Raw genomic sequence first — 22,307 nt, 5'->3', positions numbered from 1 at the left:
TTTATTTTCTCACCCTTCATATTATATTTAAAAAATAAAAATTGATTTGACTAAGTGAAAAAAAGAGACAAAGAAAAATATATAAATTATTATAATTTTTTTGTAGATTTTTTTTTTTAATATTTACAATTTGAATAGTATTCAAAAAAATAAAAATAAATATTATATGTAATCTAAGAATCTAATGAACATTTTGATAAAAAAAATAAAATAAATCTAATAAAAAAAAATCCACATGATTGTTAGAAAAAAAAATATTATACATGGGATTTTTTATATGAATCAAAAATAATTTTTATATTTAAGAAAAGAAGCTACTTTTTAAACATAAAAAAATAATGTCTATATAAAAATGTGCTACACTCTAAAATGAAAGACGATTTTATGTGTGGTTTAATGTGTGTGTGAACGCTACCAAAAGTGTTTGGATTCATTTCTTTAAAATTTTAATGTTTTTACTAACGTTTAACTTCGAAAAGTTAACGCACTACCAGAAAAACATTACAAAATATAGCATTAATTGTTGGCACCAGCTTAATTGTTGGTACCAGTTCTTTAATTCTTTTCTTCGGAAATTATATTATACTAGCAAAGTTATGAATGTAAATTTTTCATGCAAATTTTGAAGAGTATTTAGAAACAATACACTACTGGTTGTATATTTTGGCTGAATATTTTTAATATAAAAAAATATTTTACATTAATCATTTGAGATCCGAAGCAAAGAGTTTAAATCAAACAATTCTTATCAAAACTCTGAGTTAATAATACTCTGTGAGAAATCATATCGATATAAATTACTTTTACATGCATCTGGTTTGACTTTTTATAGAAATAAATGTCAATCGTTTGTAAAACTGTACAGATTATTTGAAGTATTTTTGTTTACCAATTAATATAGGATCTAAATTGGCAGATGCGAATAACTCTATGTTTGATGCTCTTACTTCCAGTTAATTTACCAAGTATAAACCTCACCCTCATTAAAATTTACTAGCGTACATATGTCAGATACACATTGAACTAAATCACCAAATTTAGTGATTTACATTTTGTATATTAAAATTAGTAGAATTCAAACACTTTTGGTTACATTAATTTTTTTATTTTTATTTTTTGCTTCCAATATATAAAAGTTTTAAATGAAAATACTTAAAAAAAATTTGAAGGGCCTCAGCACTGATAATTTTTTTAATTTTAATTTTATTTTTTTGTTCCTAGTTATTTTTCGTATAGTATTTTATTTTTTTTTTTTGTAATTATTGAACACATATGTGGTGCTTTGGTTGCTTCCTAAATATTGTTTAAATCACATGTGCTTTTTAAAAATTATCTCGAGCAAATTTGTGCAATAACAATAATTATAGAATTACACCATTTTTAATAGCCACCATTTGTTTTCAAAAGACCAATTTAATTAGAGCAAAAGAAATATTTTCAGTAAATATAAGCTCGATAATAGCATTTAAATATTCTTTTTATATAAGTTTTTCATCAATATGCGACTGAGAATATTGATGAAAATAAATAAATTTTCAATTTTTAAATCGTAACAAAATCACAATATTATGTTTGATGTTATTATTTTAAATAAATAAAACTATAAATCAGAATTTTACCTGATTTAAACCCCCAATGTTTTTTAAAGGGATGAAAGTCTAAAAAATTAATTCCGGGACTTTTTTTAGATTTGCTCAAAAGTTAATGATTTTTTTTAACTTGTTTGAATGTGTGTAGTATTTAGCGAAAAATTATATATTTTGTGCGTAGCTTGAAGAATCGAGTTTTTTTAATAACATACTAAAAGGGTGAGAAGAAAGAGCCGATTTTTGACTCTATTTTCTACTTATTCAGACTACCCTTAAAACATTGAAATTAAATTTTGGTTTAAGATATATCAAAATCAGAATCGTTAAACCATTCTCCCAAAATACCTCATTTTGCCTCTTTTCAAGATTGTACCACGATATAATTTGATCTATATACCTTCTTTTCTTCTTAGATGTTTCGGAAAGTCAATAAACTTTGATAAACATTATGATACTTTTGGGAACACTTTATTAATTTTATCGGATTGGAGGTTCGTCCAGCCCAAATAAAAGCATATTTTCAAAGGTGGGTTTTCCACTTCAACGAATACATAGATTCACGTTCTCTCTTTTCTATGACAAAATCTTCGACAGTAACCAACAGTATGTTTTTAAGTTAATTTTTCCCAAGTTGTAAGCATTCGGAGATCTTTTTCCAAGACAAGTTTTCAATAAAAACTTTTGCATTGTCTTTAATACTTGAATTTTTCAAAGAATCGTTGAACACTCAACTGTTATCAGCGGCAGATCGTGAATTTGTGGGGCTCTGGGCTACTGCCATTAGAGCCCAGTCTAATTAGGTATACAGTATAGGCAAAAAATAGGACATTAAAATATATTGGAGACCTTTTCAATCCACAGCCTTTAAGTTGAACCGCCCCTAGTTATCAGGAAGAGTTTAATACTGCCGAGTTTATTTGAGTAATACAAATAACGTTTATTAAAAATGCTATCTTTTAATTTTAAATGATTACTGATTAGCACACAACAATATATCGTTTTTGCTACTTTTTGCAAGTATACTTACAACACGATATATCATTATTTGACATTAAAAGTTTGCAATAATATCTCAAAGATGAATTTTCTTTAATTACACATCATCATTTCAAAAAGTTTCATAATATTTTGCAGTCGTGGATTAATAATTCATTGTGTTCAATAATTTAAAAATAAGTTTGACTCTAAATTGTCAAAATATCTTTTTTATTAATTTGATATTTCATAATATTTATTATTCATAAAATATATTGTGATTAAGTAGTTTATAAAAAACTTCTAAAAATATAAAAATTTATTTCATTGATTGTTATTGCACAATTAAAATGGCATTGTTTAGAATAATTGAAAAATCAGAAATAAAAAATAAAAGTTTTGCAAATCAAAAAATGTGTTTCATTTTTTTCATTAAAAATAACCTATATAGGAGAGTGATCAAATTGGATTTATACATTTTTAATTTGATGTAAAAGAGAAATGGAATGAGATATTTTTTGATTTCTTTTTCATTTTAGATATTGAATCAAGGTATTTTTATTTAAAAATTATTTCATATAAATGAGCGCCTTTTAATAATAGGTTAGATTATCTGTCCTGGGTTGTGACACCGAAAAAGGGTTGGCCCATTGCCGGCCACTACTCAATGAAACATTTGGAGCTGTTTAAGAACAGCAGGAAAGACTTTAGGTCAAGTAAGTCCATTTCTTCATGGCAAGAGCTGGACAGTGACAGAGAAGTTTGGACATTGCCTCCTCTTCCTCCTCACTGTAAAGGTCAGGCCCAGGCGTTCAGCATGCCTGTCGTCCAGTCAGTATCCTGTAATAGCAATATGTTCATGAATCACGTGAACATCCACAAAAATTAACAGTTTAGTGTGTGTTTGTGATATGGAAGTATAATTGAATCGAATATTTGAAAATGAAACTAGGCTTTTTTTCTCTCGAAGAAGCGTTTATTTACATGAACTAAAAATGCCATGACCCATTGTCTAAAATTGAAAAAGATCATATTGATATCTCTTTCCGTTTTGTTTTTATTTCTATATAAAAATGTATAACTCTTATTTGATCACAGTTTATTTTGTTTAAATATGTTTGTGACTTGTAAAAAAATTATTGCAATTAATAATATTATTTGAAAATAATAACTATAGAACAACATAAATACATAATTATTAAAAATTGATTCCTAATACTTCATACAAATATAATTATATTAGTGCTGGGCCTGAGATCGAGTGAGCTGGGCTAGCTCAGCACTTACGATTGTTATTTACATTTGATCGCAGAGCTCCCTGCGACCGTTCACCTCGTCTTTGTCGTCGATTACGGAAATTAACTTCACGAGCCTTGTTGTTTCTTTCTATATAATTTTTTTTTAGTGTTTGGCATGCCTTTTGTATTTTTACCTAGAAATAAAATTGATTAATTAGTAAAATTGTTAAATAATTGATATGACAAAACGTTTGATGTCGTTAGAAATGTTTTGGGAATAGCCCGAGGGAATACACGAATAATTATGCTGAGTAACTAAGGTCGCGAAATCAGTGTTACAGTCATAATTTTTGGTTAATATTTTGATGATTATACATTGTATATTTTAGACCGTGGATACATTGCTAAAAATCAAGATTCTAAGCAAATCTGAGAAAATAGTCGTCCAATCGTCAATTGAATTTTGTATTTTTTGAGTCAAAATTACAGCGTTTTATCGATTGTTTAGAATTTTTTTAAGACAGACAAATTTATAAACTCACCTTTTGGGCATTCCGAACATTAAGGCACTGCCTCTCTTGCTGTTGTCGAAGGGAATGATTAAGATTATTTTGATGAGGACGTGGGTTATTTGGTCGAGGTACTTCTCTATCATTCCCCGTGACTACAGAAGCGTAAGGAGTTGCTGCCGTATCTTCTAGCCGATCTACCTCCTGATCCTCTGCATGCACAGAGGAAGCTGAACTAGGTGCAGAATTGTGCCGTCGTAACGACATTAATGTCGTATTTGTTGAATGTTGATATACAGACATACTGGGATGCTCAATTAATAAATTTTCTAATGGTGACGTTTCCATGTGTATAGGACCCGCCGATGTGAAACATGGTGGTGGGGTTATAAACCATGACTCTTCTATCGATGTACATGGTAAAGAAGAACACGACGAACTCCTTTGAATTGAGGAGGATGACGATGTTCGAGTAATTATTCGAACAGCATCATCATCGATATCACCTATACTTTCTATAGAGGTTTCTGTATCACTTTCACCTGCACTACCAGTACGATCAATAAGCACCCAATCATCATCGCCTGGCATACTTGTTAATCTCAACTCTGTAGCTTCAGGTACAGGATCGACACTTGTTGTGCCCAGGAGGTAGCTGGCCAAAGAATTGAACATCTTCTGCAAATAAACAAAATACAATCATTAGTTTTGAAATAAAACTTATTCAATTTTAAAACTTTAATTATTTATACATAGTGTAATATTTTAAAATGTTTTGTCTTATTAATTCTATATATATATATATATATCTATAAATCAGCAATCTCAGGAACGGTTCAAACGATTTTCATGAAAATTAGTATGCTTAGGGTTTTTGGAGCGAAAAATCGCTCTAGCTAGGATTTATTTTTAGAAAACGTCGTTTTACCTGTGTTTTCAGGAAAAACTGAAACATTGACTGAAAAATATGACTCTTCGTATTTGTGTGGAGACATTTTAATGGTTCTTATATTAGTGATAAAATTTGTGCCTTTTTAAATCAAAAATACCGAGTAAAGCTCGAGAATTGAAAATATTTTGATTGAGTCTTAGAATATTCTGGATAGTTTTAGAAATTTTAAGAATGATCGAGAAAGTTCTAAAATATATTGAGATGTTTTAAATGAATTAAAAATGATTTTAATCATTCTAGAATATATTCTGGCCTATTTTAAAAATTGAAAGAACAATCTGGAAACCTCTAAAATATATTAAACTGTGTTTAAAAAAACCAGCGAAGCGGGTGTTTGCAGGTAGTAATAAATATAATAAAATAAAATCTGAATGATTGAAGTGACAAACTATTAATTTTAAGGAAAGTTCTTTTCGTTAGTAAAACTAAAATCAATTATTGCGATAAGATAATTTTATTGTAAAATACAATAATTTTTTGAATTGAAGAATAATAAAAATAAAAATTAATTGCTTAATTTTTTATTTTAAACCCAGCAAATTTCTCTGTATTTTAAGAACCAAGTTATTATAGTGTTATTATAAGCACGGTGTTTTACTGTATATAATTCGATCCATACTTATGAGTTTATAAAAAAAAAGAGGACATTTTATTTATATACCTAATTAGTTATGCTAAAATGTTTCTTAATAATATATAAAATTCATAATAAACTCGTGTAATTAATAACACGATTTTTATAACACTCCCCAAGCTATAACATTTGTAGTAAAAAGAGTTCTTTGGTTGTAGGAGTGTTTTACATTATAATTTGATTTTCATTTTAATATACAATTTTTCTAAGAACATACTTATTAGTAATTACCTAGGTACATACAATAATATACATACGTACAGTGCGGTTGCTTAATTACCTACAAATCAATATCAGTATATACTCGATTTAACCAAAGTATTAAAAGAAAATTTTTTTAACACAAAATTTCAAACAGCTGTAGGTAGCTCTGCTTTATAATGAGCCTTCAGAGAAAAGAGATCCCTTGTTGTTTTAAGGAAACCATTAAAGCCATCTAGTATATTTATCGCTAGACGGCTTCCACTTAATCAAATTAATCTTTTAACAAAGACTTATGGTGATGGTTAAGCTATTTTGTGTTTCGTAGCAAAAATGTTAATTTTACTGCTTATGATGTATGGTAAGACAAATTTCTATTTTTTGTGTTAGTTTTCGCCGGCTGGTTGTTTTACTTTTGGCTTCTGTTTACTTTTAATAATATCATAACACATTTTGATAAATTTTAAGGTCAGTTTTTTTGACGACATTCAAATATGTCCTTACAAGTAAAATGATCCTCATTATAAGCGTTAAAATGATCCCTATTTTGTGTAAAATTATAACAGGTAAAATGACTCCTCATCATGTGGCGAGTCTTGAATATATTGATTTAGATAATTTTAAAAATGATTTTTGTTTTCACACTAATCGTTGATGCAATGTAAAAGAACAATTAATATTTTATGTGAACTGTTTGGTAAAATATTCAATGGCATCATTTTACCCACCTATTCTTACAATGTCAAAAAACGATCGCTTTTGAGAAATATTGAATAGTTATAAAAATTTGAACAAATCAAAAGAAATTTGCATGCCTAAAAAAAAGAAGCTTCTAAATTGTTTCGGAAAATTTTAAAATGGATTTTCTTGTTTCATTTGAGAAAGAAAAGATAAACTGGCGTATTTTCATATGTCGACTTTTTTGGATGAAATAGTATTCAACGAAATCGTACTTAAGTACACAGATATTTTACGTCAAAAAAATGCAACGTTTATGCATTATTAGCATTAATATTAAAGTGTCATATTTTTTGAACGCGAGTATACATGTATTATGTGTGTAAACATAGATTTGACGTGTATGTGTATGAATGGTGGTATATAATAAAGGTAAAACAAATCAATATCGTTATCTTTATTGGGTTGGGTGATTCATTCATTTTTTTTCTACATTATATTTTATTAACCTGTTGCGGTAATAAAATTTAAACTTGTTCACATTTTGCGATTTTATAGTTTTGATGTCTTTTTCATGAAGCGAATCGCAGATCGCTCTATTGTAAAATATATTAAATGGTTAATTTTTTTATTTTACATATTAGCCCCGTGCATGATTTTTATTTCAAGGAGTTCAAGTTTAATTAGCTGTAATTTTTCAATAATTTTAATTTTATATTTACTATACCATTTACATGCAAACAATTGAAAATTAGTCCTAACAGCCGCCAAAGATATCCACTGGAAGCGCTGGCGTTGGTTTGATTGTCCTTACCATGGCTACGCACCCAACGAATAGAATTATAATAAATTTTAATCAACTGTGTATTGCTAAGAATTAGTAGTAAAAAATCATTTGAAAATTTCCGAAAATGGTGCGATTAAGCATATGTTTTCTTATACTCTAAATTTCGGTGAATCTTCTAGAAAATCTAAAGTAATTATTTTGGAATCAGCTGATACTAGTTTGAAATATAAAATAATGAATCACCCTATTAACTTGATTTTGCTTAGACTGTATTTTTAAATTAATAAGAAACAATTATAATTATTATAAAATAAAACCAGTTATATTGCAAAGTCAAATTTATAAAAAAAAAAATCAAATTTATAACATAAATTATAAAAAATAACCTTCGAAAGTTTCTTCATTTTTTTCTATTTTATTACTTTAGTTTAGTATAATAATAATAACCCTTGAATATTGGGTTGAGAGCATTTTAAATTAAAAAAACTCGTGATTAGCATAGAGCTCCATTATTTAAGTCACATTTTCCCCTCATATAATTTTTCTTATTATGTACCATGTATAATTGTACATATGTAATATGCAAGGTATACTAAGTTTAGTCCCAAGTTTGTAACGCTTAAAAATATTGATGCTACGAACAAAATTTTGGTATAGGTGCTCATAAAATCTTCTAATTAGTCCATTTACGGCTGTCCGTTCGTCTATGGACACGATAACTCAAAAACGAAAAAAGATATCAAGCTGAAATTTTTACAGCGCACTCAGGACGTAAAAAGTGAGTTCCTTATAAAAAAAACAACTTTTGTTTGAAACATTTTTCATAAACATCACTGTTTACCTGTGAGGGAGCAAATTAGGCGTAAATTGTATAGTATGTATTATATGGGAATATCAGTTATGTATGTGTCACATGTTTGTATGTGTAATGTGATAGAGTATTCAACACTGTCTATGCATGGTATTTCAACAATTAACTCAGTCAATTGTTTGTTTTCACTTGTTGTTATATGCTTTTTGTCTTTTGCAAACATTTGTCTTTTTAAAACATCCTAAAGGCATTTCCTTAACATGAACTCAATACACAAATTTTTTTAAACTAGAGGTGTATAAAAACCGCGAAAAATTATGTTTTTTTGAGTAAAAAAAGAAGAAAGGGATTGGAAAGTTGACACCCATTAAAGACACTTTTTTGACACTAATATAGAAATTAGCAGAGCTGCCAGATGGGATAATTGGATACAAAATCAGAACAATTTTGTTACTCTCTGTATCTAGATCGTACTTTAGATTGCCTCGTAAAATTCGATACAAAAATAAAAATTCAAATACTCAGTAAATTTGTATGTCTATGTTTGAAAAAGTACTTCAAAATGTTGACTTTCCTAAGAAAAAGTCACAAAAAAATATATGTCGCCAAAATAAACACGCTTTCTTGTTATAAATTTTAAACCTTTTTTATTTTCGCAAAAACGCTGTCAGCCATTTTGGTGACGTAATATTGGTAAAAACAATAGTCGTGAATGTAATTAATATATGTATAAAACCTATAATTACTATGAAAGCCATAACAACAAATTAGTAATTAATGCATATTATTTTTGTCTATATGATGTCACATCATGGCGACTCGTGTTTAAGGTCACGTGATATTCAAATTAGAAATTACGACTTTTAATTTTATTATAATAAAACAATAATGTGCTTTTATGATTCAAAATCAGAATATCTAAGTATATTTATTTCAACATAAATTTTAATTTTTATGAAATTTTATAATTTATTTTTCACTACCGAAAGTACCCTATTACGTAACATTTTATGCGGAATAATTTTAGAACCCATAATAAGAAAGGTTGACTCTAGTGACAGCCCTCTAAATTAGTTCATAAACTTCAGCGAAGCCAGTGCGTCTATCGGTTTTGGTCTGTGTACAGTTGTGAATTTTGAGTTGCAAAAATTTTTCGAATTCATTGCCAAAATCCGTTAGATTTATCCAACTAAGTGACAAAGTGCATTACAAACTAAGATTTGGGATAACTTGTTTTATTAACTCACAGATGGCGTGGTCTATTTATAATAGACCTTTTCATCGATTTGCTTTTGTTTCGGACAGTTGTCAAAAAACTATTCAACCTAAGAAAGTTAAATATATTTTATCTTTTTCAAGCAGCGCTTTTTAATAAAGATATAAGATATGTATTTACTTGATTGAAAACAGTCCGGAACAAAAAAGATTCATTTTGTAAATGAAAAGCCCTATACTTCGAACTTAAAGATTGAATTTGAAACAAAAGAACGTTTTTTTTACATAAATTGGTTGCCTAGCAACGAAGATTTGCGTCTGTATCCTAGATGTATAAAATATTGACCATATTATTTTTTGTTTATAAAAAATATTATCTAATATTTTGAAAAGGTATTAATAATATTTATTATGGTAAAAATATAAACATGACATTGAGTTCAGAAGTCATCCACATTAATAAAATATTAAGGTCAGTTTGTTTTGTAAAGATAAAATTTAAAAAAAATCGATGAAGCAACAAATTTCTTTACATTATACATAAAATTATGTTAATCAGAATGAATTTCAATTTCAAATTAATTTGTTTTCAATATTTTGTCTGATCATTAACCAGTCAGATCAAATTTAACAGCTGTGAACTGTCTGAAAACTTTTTGATTTTTATGAAGTTTTAAGACTGTTGTCTGAATTATAGAACTGTGTTAGTAGCGACATTCACAGACGAATTATTCAATATTAAAATAGGTGCTTATTATTCATTGATATTGTTTAAGTTTTATTTATATTATTTTATAATAGCATACTGTTAAAAATATATTTTAATATTAATAAGGAATACCTTTTTAAAATATCAATTTATGATCAATAATAATAAATTACAATAATTTTAAAACTTTGAAATAATAAAACGCTTAAAAATTATGAGGGAAAAACAAAATACAAAAGGCACCACTTGTAGTAAAGATTATTTTAGATAAGAAAAATTAAAAGGGACACGTTTCGTTTAGAAATTTACGGCAAAATGATTCAATGCTTCGGATTCAAAATATATAAACATGATTTAAAGAAAATAATTCAAGTTCTGTGATGTTGTCAATAATAGACATAGGTGTATTGTTTTTTGGTACGGAATACTAAAAATAAATAAAATAACATTTTATAATAAAATAATGAAGTATAGTATGTATGTTTATTATCTAGAAAGTATTATTTTGGTTCCCGTTGCCGCATCGACTGAGACTATAATGCAAAATTGTATAATAACAATAACAATAACAAAAATAGTATATAAATACAATAACAATATCTCAATACAGTGTGCTAAAAAATACGTTTGTAGGAGAAACAAAAAGAATTCCAAAATATGAACGTTTTAAACTCCTAATTAAACACAGAGGAAGATACTTTAAAAGTGACGTCATTGTACGGTATCACCATAGAGATTACATATAAATCTGTGTTTTGCAAGAAAGAGACGATCTTTGAAAATAACTTCTCAAAGCTTCGTTTTTTAATCGATTTTAATTTAACTTTCAAATTTTGTTATGGTATCAAGTCTACTTTTACATTATTATGGATAAATGTGGTAAATTCGAATCATACATCTACTCAATTGTAATTTTACAAAAGAAGTTTTGGAAACAGTGTTGTACTAACTAAAACTTTTAACCATATAAACTATTGTAAAATCACATTAAAAGTATTGTTACTTTTCTTTGGGTATGGAAATTATTATTTAGTCGTAGATGTATTTAACATCGAATAGTGTAAACAAGACTTTTCTGATGCCAAATCCTTCATAAAAGTATTAGAATTGCCAATGCGCATTCCAATAGAAAATTTCTAGGACAAAATATTTTATATGACACACGCTGTATATATGTACTGTACGATGTAAATAAATAATGTTGTGTATAAAGAAAGTTAAGTGCAAGTTCATGGCAAAGGACTAATAAGTTCATCGTCCTACAGTGATGATAATAATAATAGTCCCCAGTACATCACGTAATTTTTTCAGTTATTACTACACGTTCCAAACTTCGTGAGTGGTTTTGTTTTGACGAGTCTACTTTAATTTATTATTGTAACGATTCTCAGAAAAGCTGTTTTTTCGAGCTTTATGCCTCTAAACATGTCAGTTAAACCGTGTATTGATTATTTACGACTACGTACTTTTTGTAAATGAAAGATTATGTGGTCAAATTTATCCAGTCTGACGTCCGAAACATACCGTTTTAACGGGATTATATTTCTAACTACCACACATTACCGCCCCAGAATAACAAACAGAAAACGTTTAATGTTACTGAAAATGTAACATTTTGAGTAAAAATGACAGTTGAGCTAAAGTTGCCCGCTCTGTAGAAAGAGACAAAGCGATTGTGTGGGAGACACTCGAATCAAACCAAAGTGCAGTTTGCTTCTAATTTACTTATACGACGGACTCTTTTAAGCTAACAAGGAATTGTATGTATTAAGTAATACATAATAATTTTATTTAAAAAGTTTAATAATTTTATTTAAAAAGCGAGCGCTTTATTTAAAAAGTTAACATTCGCATTCGCGAACACTCGTCCCATCACCATTTTTTATTATTTAAATTAAAATGAGCATTTCTGACGTCTTTATTTTGTATTTTGTTAAAATAGATATCCTTCAACGCTAATGTAACCAGTAAGTTTTACCGGCGTGGGCTTGCGGTCTACTAACTGCGGTGTTCTGAACGAGTACTTAATTTTTTTAAATATTAAACAACATTGAATAAAATGAAATTTTGCCGTTTGCTTGTTATCATTAGAAAAACTGATTTGCATGGTCACTAAATTATGTACGAATATTAAAAAAAACAACATATATATACAGTGAAACCTGTGTAAGTGACCTCATCAAGATACCTGCAAATTTGTCTCACTTATAGAGGTATTCCACTTATCCAGTGTCTCAGATATCCAGGTATAAATAAATACCTGTCTCATTTACAGAGGGTTCCATTAATAGAGTATAATAACGTATTATTGAATCAAAAAAAGATAATAAAGGTAATACAAAAGTTTTAGTTTTCCTTGTTCTTCAGAACATTGTGATTGAATTTTATCTTTATTCAGAATTCTATAAAGAGTAGATTTTGGCACATTAAATTCGACACAGACTTCATCGCGTGTTTTCCGACTTTCATAAACGCATATTAACTTCAGTTTTTCACATACTAATAACGATTTTAGCCTTCGTTTCGAAATTTTTCAAATAAACACCCATACGATAGTAAAGCAAAACAAAAACTGAAGGTCATTGAGGCTCTTAGTTAAGTGCGAAATTGGCATGGCGGGTAGAATAAGAATAAGTAAGTAAACAAAGAACACGATGTTATCCCAGTTGCTTCGTCCCACTAGCAGAGGTAATTCAGTACCAAAGTGTTGGGACCTCAACATGAGTCCCAGTTAAGGAGGTTTCTTACTTATTCAGGTCCCACTTAACCAAGTTTCACTGTATTTATATATACGCAAAAAAAAACATCTGTATAGGATATAAAATGTAAACAAACAATATTTTTTTATTCATTGAACCTTACTCACACAGTGAGTGAGTCAGATAAGGTGATTTCGTTTTTTACGTATTTTCCTTGATTCTAATGTAATCAAATATTAAAAAAATACAATTTTCTATAAAATATATGTTCCGTAAAGGTATTTTTAATTTTTTCATATTATATAAATTGTTTTTCTACATCCTTAATAGGTGCAAAGGTTCGTGGTTTTATCGATTTATGTATAAATAAAAAAACTTTTAAATGTTTGCTACAAACGCAATTTAATAATTTTTTTATTACACTTTTTGTTTTGACTTTTAAATAATAAATTAATACGCACTTGAATTTTCTTGATTTAATTTGTTTACAAAATTGAAAAATGTTTTTAAAATTTATTTCAAGTTATACGCATATCCGGTGTGTCAAATTGAAATTAGGTATAATTTTAAAAAATTTTCTGTTTTAACATTTCAAGGATGGGTTGATAGAAGATATTTTTAAAGATTGAGAATTTATAAGGAGTTAATTTATTATCATTATAGACGAGAAAATTGGACACAAAAAATGTTCTTACCTCTAAAATTTCTCTAGTAATTTCCATAAGGTTCTAAAAGGTATTAGGAATTTATAAACTTTGTGAATCATCAAAAATGATTACTATTTTTAACCCCTTATGTGTGTGTGTGTGTGTGTCTATCTGTCTGTCTGTCTGTGGAATCGAAGCGTCTAAACGGATGAACCTATTTTGATTTTTTTTTTTCGTTTAAAAATTAATTTAATGAAGAGTGTTCTTAGCTATGTTTCAAGTGCGACTTAAGGGTTCCGTACCCGAAAAAAACAAAAAAATTAGCGATGATCATCAAAATCGACTCAGCTTGGAAAAGGCTTTAAGGAAAAAGGTAATTTAATGGAGAGTGTTCTTAGATATGTTTTATGTGCGAGTAGATTTTTTAGATTTTAGGAATAAATATTTTTTTAAAATTTATCTTGTCCGTCTTTTTTTACTTTGTGCTTGTCTGGCTACAGGCCTGCCTCAGAATTGGATTTAGCACAAACTTCAATATAACTCATTCGATTATAATAAGCTGGAAAAAGGTAAAAGTATGTCAAAAGTCATTATATTAATTGTAAGTGTTAATTGTAATTGAACTACTCCAATCACTTCTTCTGAAGTGACCTAAAATGTTGAAGGCCTTGAAAGTATACCTTGAATTAAATCATTTAAATGTCAAAACATCTTGCTTATTGAATATAGAAAAATTAAGATCAACATATTCATTGTTATTTTCAAAGTGTATAATGGGCTTATAAGATTTTAAAAACTATCCACATAACCTGTATGTATACTCACTGTCAAAAAAAATGCCACAGTTAAAACATTCTAAGCGTACTCATCATATGTTATGTTATAATAGTAAACCTTAGAATGTTTTAAAACGAGCATTTTTTGTGACATTGAGTGTACATGGTACGTGATTAAATTGAACTCGATAGGTTTAAAAAATGTGAAAACTGATGACTCTTTCTCACGGACTGAAAATTTGAATTCATGACTTCAGCTACATGCAGTTAAGACTATAACGTGGCAGCTATTACTTTTAACCCAGCGAAGCGAGTGGGTATCAAGCTAGTTTTATATACAAAAAATAAATATTTATAATGTCCACACTATAACATAGATACCGTTATTTGTTATTCTAAAATAGTTTGCGCTTGCGCTATATCTACTGGTAGTTTGACCAGAAAACATAAACGAAGATAGCCAATATAGCCAAAAAGTATAATGCAAATATTTATTAAATTTATTATTTACAGTAGTACTATCGGTAATAGACTTTGCATTCAGAATTTAATGAAACTTGGCATAGTTGTCCATTATTATATCATAATTAACCAGTTAAATTTTTAGGGGCCTTCAGAGAACTGAAAATCTGAACGCCCAGTTTTGTGAAATAAAATAAAATCTGCAAAGTCTATTACCGATAGTACTACCTTAAGTAAGTATGAGTATACTTATGATTTATCGACGCGATTTAGTAAAATTTATTATAGTTTGTAACTTAATGTTAATTACACTTATAAATTATATCACTTAATTTTTAGGTAGATTTTATTCGCTAATCAAAATATATTCTAATAGTCACGAATATTTTAAATATGTTTATATTCATGTAATAATATTATTTAATACTGTGATAATATTAATAATTTGTGAAGAATACAAAATAAAATATGAAAAAACTGCACAATTTATGTGTTTGTAGCTATGGAAAATAAATTAATTAGCTGATAAATATAAGCAATAAGCTTTTTTTATTTATTATCACAGTTTAGTCAAGACTAAGTTTTTTTGGAGAAGGGCCCCATATAACATACAGACTCAAGTAGATCGAAGACAAAAAAAAAAACAGGTTTTATTGGAATGATCTCCCTATTTTCTAAAATCTTGATTTGGCAGTCCCATAAAGTTACAGATTAAAATTATTCAAATTAAGCTGAGCATTTCTGTGGGCTGTATTATGCATTTTGTTAAAATATATCCCCTTAAGGACCCACAATAAAAATATTTAGCTAGATTATAAAATTATTAATTAGCTAGACCGGTTTCGATTGCTTTGGCAATCCTCTTCAGTAGCATTAAACCTCTTAAAATTAAAAAGTCTTAAAATTAAAAAATATTTACAAATCCGAAAAAAGAACCGCATCAACCTGAAACAAATAATAATAAAATATTACCCTTAAAATTAAAATAAAATTATTTACCCGATTATAATAATAATAAATCTTTATGTTACACCCTCTAAAATAATGTAACTGCCTGCTTTCACCTAAAACACAATAAAATATTAAGTTTTAATCCTAAGATAGGATTATCGTTATGAAAATATCAAAAAACCAAGGGATTAAGCCTCAAAATAAAATATAAGATAAGAAAAGTTGTAAATATAAAATAAAAAACACAGAAATAAAAATAAAAATAAAGAGCAAATTAGATTACCAACAAATTAAAAATTTTATCCTCGGTATACCTAAAACAGAATAAATAATTAGAATTTAGAAAAACCTGTAACAAACCAAAATAAAATTAAATGAAAATAAGCAAATTAAAAAACAAAAATTAAAAAAATTAAAAAATTAAAATAGAATTAATTAAAGAACAATAGAATAAGTATTACCAAATGAAGTAAAATGGTGTACCTAAAACAGAAGAAATTATTAATTAGCGTACCTAAAACAGAAGAAATTATTAATTAGTGTACCTAAAACAGAAGAAATTATTAGTTAGTGTACCTAAAACAGAAGAAGTTATTAGTTAGTGTACCTAAAACAGAATAAAATATAAAATAAATAAAAAATGAAAGTGAGCAAAATTATAAAAATACAAGAAAATAAGTTGAAAAAATAAAAAATTTTTACCAAATGACAAACTGAAACAAACAAAAAAAATTAAGTAAAAATGATAAGCAAAAATAAAAAATAAAAATTAAATCAAAAAATAATAATCGGACAGATAAATAAAAAAGATGAAAAATAGCATAAAATATCGATTCTCGAGACAACACAAATGAAACAGGTAACTAAAGAAACCCTGCCCAAATTGTGTTGTTTTTCGATCACCATTCAAATAAAACAGGTAAAAAGTGTACACCACAAGTATAATTAAGCAATAAACTTAATCGTCACATGTACTCTAGTTAACTGTTAAAAATTTGGTGATTTTCGCTTGTCTTATATGCTTCGTTCGTTGAGGTACCGGCCCTTGATTGGTTCTTTTATTTGAATCCAATGGCTGGCCGACCTTTGTTGATTGGCTGGCATCTACACATAGGCTGTACAGGTCAGAGAATGGTACTGGACCTTTGTCGCTATTCAAAGCGTTCTTTCCCATTCTGTTGATGTACAAACTTTCGTAGGCATCAAGTTTCGATGGAATGTTGACTAATTTTAACAACTTTATCTCACCGATCTGATGTCCCGTTTCCATGGCGTGTGATGCCACCGATGACTTTTCCTTCCTTTTATTGTTGAAATGCGCTATATGCTCTTTGTAGCGTACGCTAAGGGAACGGGCTGTTTGGCCAATATAACCTTTCGAGCAATCTGCGCAATCAACTTTATATATACCTGACTTTTTGTTGTTTGGAATACGATCCTTCGTATTACATAACATTGACCTCAATTTCCCTTTCGATGTATATGCCACTTGTAGGTTTGTGTTATATTTTTGCATGGCCTCCGATACTTGGCTGGTTTTTTTGCCATAAAAGGTCAATGATGTTCTTAGGGCTGGTTCTTCCGTTGACAATGTTGTTGTTTCTTTAAGGGACTTCCGCCATTTCGCCTTTTTCAATAATTGGTCAATTACGTTCGTTGAATATCCGTTGAGTACCGCCACATTTTTTATGTAATCCAATTCCTTCTTATAGTTTGTTGTTGATAATGGGTATGTTGTTAACCTGTGAACAAGAAAATTAAAAACGGCCATTTTGTGGCTCCAATGAGAAAAGGAGTCCTTTGGAATAAACCTATCTACATTTGTCGGTTTCCTGTAAATGTTGAACGCCAACTTATCGCTATCTCTGGATATTTCGAGATCCAAAAATGGTAATTTTTCATCCTTCTCCTCTTCAACGGTGAATTTGATGCTGGGTTCCGCTTTATTCAAAAATTCCAAAAAATCGTGTACGCTCGTTTTCTTAGTATCTATAATTGTAAATATGTCATCTACATAACGATACCATTACAATTATAGATACTAAGAAAACGAGCGTACACGATTTTTTGGAATTTTTGAATAAAGCGGAACCCAGCATCAAATTCACCGTTGAAGAGGAGCAGGATGAAAAATTACCATTTTTGGATCTCGAAATATCCAGAGATAGCGATAAGTTGGCGTTCAACATTTACAGGAAACCGACAAATGTAGATAGGTTTATTCCAAAGGACTCCTTTTCTCATTGGAGCCACAAAATGGCCGCTTTTAATTTTCTTGTTCACAGGTTAACAACATACCCATTATCAACAACAAACTATAAGAAGGAATTGGATTACATAAAAAATGTGGCGGTACTCAACGGATATTCAACGAACGTAATTGACCAATTATTGAAAAAGGCGAAATGGCGGAAGTCCCTTAAAGAAACAACAACATTGTCAACGGAAGAACCAGCCCTAAGAACATCATTGACCTTTTATGGCAAAAAAACCAGCCAAGTATCGGAGGCCATGCAAAAATATAACACAAACCTACAAGTGGCATATACATCGAAAGGGAAATTGAGGTCAATGTTATGTAATACGAAGGATCGTATTCCAAACAACAAAAAGTCAGGTATATATAAAGTTGATTGCGCAGATTGCTCGAAAGGTTATATTGGCCAAACAGCCCGTTCCCTTAGCGTACGCTACAAAGAGCATATAGCGCATTTCAACAATAAAAGGAAGGAAAAGTCATCGGTGGCATCACACGCCATGGAAACGGGACATCAGATCGGTGAGATAAAGTTGTTAAAATTAGTCAACATTCCATCGAAACTTGATGCCTACGAAAGTTTGTACATCAACAGAATGGGAAAGAACGCTTTGAATAGCGACAAAGGTCCAGTACCATTCTCTGACCTGTACAGCCTATGTGTAGATGCCAGCCAATCAACAAAGGTCGGCCAGCCATTGGATTCAAATAAAAGAACCAATCAAGGGCCGGTACCTCAACGAACGAAGCATATAAGACAAGCGAAAATCACCAAATTTTTAACAGTTAACTAGAGTACATGTGACGATTAAGTTTATTGCTTAATTATACTTGTGGTGTACACTTTTTACCTGTTTTATTTGAATGGTGATCGAAAAACAACACAATTTGGGCAGGGTTTCTTTAGTTACCTGTTTCATTTGTGTTGTCTCGAGAATCGATATTTTATGCTATTTTTCATCTTTTTTATTTATCTGTCCGATTATTATTTTTTGATTTAATTTTTATTTTTTATTTTTGCTTATCATTTTTACTTAATTTTTTTGTTTGTTTCAGTTTGTCATTTGGTAAAAATTTTTTATTTTTTCAACTTATTTTCTTGTATTTTTATAATTTTGCTCACTTTCATTTTTTATTTATTTTATATTTTATTCTGTTTTAGGTACACTAACTAATAACTTCTTCTGTTTTAGGTACACTAACTAATAATTTCTTCTGTTTTAGGTACACTAATTAATAATTTCTTCTGTTTTAGGTACGCTAATTAATAATTTCTTCTGTTTTAGGTACACCATTTTACTTCATTTGGTAATACTTATTCTATTGTTCTTTAATTAATTCTATTTTAATTTTTTAATTTTTTTAATTTTTGTTTTTTAATTTGCTTATTTTCATTTAATTTTATTTTGGTTTGTTACAGGTTTTTCTAAATTCTAATTATTTATTCTGTTTTAGGTATACCGAGGATAAAATTTTTAATTTGTTGGTAATCTAATTTGCTCTTTATTTTTATTTTTATTTCTGTGTTTTTTATTTTATATTTACAACTTTTCTTATCTTATATTTTATTTTGAGGCTTAATCCCTTGGTTTTTTGATATTTTCATAACGATAATCCTATCTTAGGATTAAAACTTAATATTTTATTGTGTTTTAGGTGAAAGCAGGCAGTTACATTATTTTAGAGGGTGTAACATAAAGATTTATTATTATTATAATCGGGTAAATAATTTTATTTTAATTTTAAGGGTAATATTTTATTATTATTTGTTTCAGGTTGATGCGGTTCTTTTTTCGGATTTGTAAATATTTTTTAATTTTAAGACTTTTTAATTTTAAGAGGTTTAATGCTACTGAAGAGGATTGCCAAAGCAATCGAAACCGGTCTAGCTAATTAATAATTTTATAATCTAGCTAAATATTTTTATTGTGGGTCCTTAAGGGGATATATTTTAACAGATTAAAATGTTAACGTAATAAAAAAATTAAACTTTTATATAAATGCAAAATTTAATTTAATGTTTTTTGAGTTGTGACCTATGACGATGATCATGAAATTATATGCTCCACGAATTATAAAATTTCAAAAATAAAAAGAAGCGAAAAAAATTAAAACCGTTAGATACGCATAAAAATATCACATAATATGACATACATTTTAAAACTAATTCAAACAATAAAATAACTGTTAACAATAAAAAAAATAAGTATACATTAAGGTTGTTCGATTATTAACGTAAAATAAAGGTTTAAAAATATTAAAGAGTAGGCCAATTTGTTTTATCTACTCAAATTACGCTTGCAATTTAATACAAACAATGGATCGGATATGTATTTAATATACACGTCTCTCCCATTTAAATGGTAAATATCTTATTGAACAACCTTGCATTTTTACTCTCCAAGAATTATACTTTAATTACAATATAATCCTAAATAATACTTTTTAACAAAAAAACCTGCTTTCTACTTTAAAATAATTACACTCTCAAAGATTTATACTTTTAAATATTTCTACTTTAATAATTTACTTTCAAAAAATACGACTCCTGTCGAGAGATTTGAGCAAGAATAGATATTAATTTCTCTTTATTATATAAGACGCCCCTTTATTTTTCACCAAAATCCAGCACCCCAATATTAAAATTTAGGCCACCAGACATAATTTTCTCTAATAATAAAATTTAATATTCGTTCTTGGTTACAATATTTGAGCACCTTCAATTTTTGTGACACCCTAGCATATATCCATTAAAAAAATGATATTGACAGGAGTAGTGTTTTGTTAAAATAAGAATAATTTGAAAGTGGACATATTTGAACGTATAAACCTTTGAGAGTAGAATTAGCATGGAGTAGAAAAATATTAAAGAACGATTTTGTCCAGTAGTATTATTTAAAATATAATTGAATTAAAATAAAACGCGAATATTGCAACGTAATACTTTTTAAAAGTAATTTTATTTAAGTAAGAAAATTGTGCAGTAGCAAAATAAAGAGTGTAATTATTTTGGTTTAAGAGACGGTATAAGATCAATCATCACCCATCTGATAAGCAGATGAGACATATTTTTTATGAACTTTTTTTGATTTTTAAACACTTCTAACATAGTTTCTCTATCGAAAAGTGTTTATAGCTATTTTTAATTAAATTAATTTTAATCAATTTTTTTTAAAACGTTTTTTTGCAGTCAAGTTTATACCATTATTTTCGTAATTAAATTTTCTTTCTTCTGATACTAATTTCAATTGGTTAACAGATCGCTGTAGTTACCAATATTGGTTTGCATGTTTATATGGTATAAATAGATCTAAAATGATTTGTTAACCAATCGAAATTCCGATACCAATCAGAAGAAAGATAATTTAGTTACGAATTTAATAGACTAGCTTGAAAAAAACCGCTTATGGAAAAAATCGATTAAAATTAATATAAATAAAAAGACCCATGAACACTTTTCGCTAGAAAAACTATGATAGTAGAATTTAATAATCAATAAATGTCTGATCTGGTTATCAGATGGATGAAGATCGACCTTATACCGTCTCTTGTACTATTTTTATACCATATCTTGATGGATTATTTACCCTAAAAAAAAAAATTACTTACAATATTCAATATATGAACACAATAATTGAGGTAACAAAATTTATGTAATAAAAAAGTCCACTTTATAAAAGTTTAAAATAACAAATGTTTTATTAACAAAAAAAAAACAATAACAATTAAAAAATTGATAAAATTAAACGCGCAAAAAAATAATATTTGCAAAAATGTCACATACAAAAATTTATATGAGATTAAAAGCACATAACACAATACTTTTATATATATAATAATGCGCTGTTTGGCGCAGATAAGATTATAACAATAACGTTTTTATTCCATAATTTATCTAAGTGTTGTTGTGTAAGTCGTCACTATTGAAGTGTGTATACTGTTTAATGTCAGCTGAGAAATGTCCCATCTATAATAATATTTACATTTTTATTTGAAAAGCGTCGTTTAAACTCGTTGAAAAATATTCAAAATATTTTTTATGTTTTTCAAAACAATAATAATAATAATAATATATTGAGAGACGTAAGACGTAACGGAAATTTTTCCAATTACACATAAATGTGTAGGTATTATTAGTAAATAAAATTTTTCTAATTTTATCATCGTCCAACCAATATATGTATAAATGTTATGTTTACTTTTTGGCAAATGTTTAT

The 22,307-nt window shown here is 28.0% G+C and overlaps 1 protein-coding gene across 1 annotated transcript in view; it reads right to left on the bottom strand.

Annotated features, from left to right (window-relative positions):
- Window positions 1-3,757: 3,757 nt before the first annotated feature.
- Window positions 3,758-22,307, bottom strand: part of LOC123296731 (tumor protein p53-inducible nuclear protein 1) — a 37,343-nt gene continuing 18,793 nt past the window's right edge. The window contains exons 2-3 of the mRNA XM_044878341.1: window positions 4,345-4,989; window positions 3,758-3,996 (exon numbers count right to left, since the gene is read on the bottom strand). Coding sequence (XP_044734276.1) covers window positions 3,841-3,996; window positions 4,345-4,986 — 798 coding nt within the window. The 5' untranslated portion in view covers window positions 4,987-4,989 and the 3' untranslated portion in view covers window positions 3,758-3,840. The remainder of the gene's footprint in view (window positions 3,997-4,344; window positions 4,990-22,307) is intronic.

The sequence above is a fragment of the Chrysoperla carnea genome, chromosome 3 (genome assembly GCF_905475395.1).
Source record: "Chrysoperla carnea chromosome 3, inChrCarn1.1, whole genome shotgun sequence".
NCBI lineage: Eukaryota > Metazoa > Arthropoda > Insecta > Neuroptera > Chrysopidae > Chrysoperla > Chrysoperla carnea.
The sequence above is the reverse complement of the archived record's forward strand: the minus strand, read 5'-3'. Positions and strand labels throughout refer to the sequence as shown.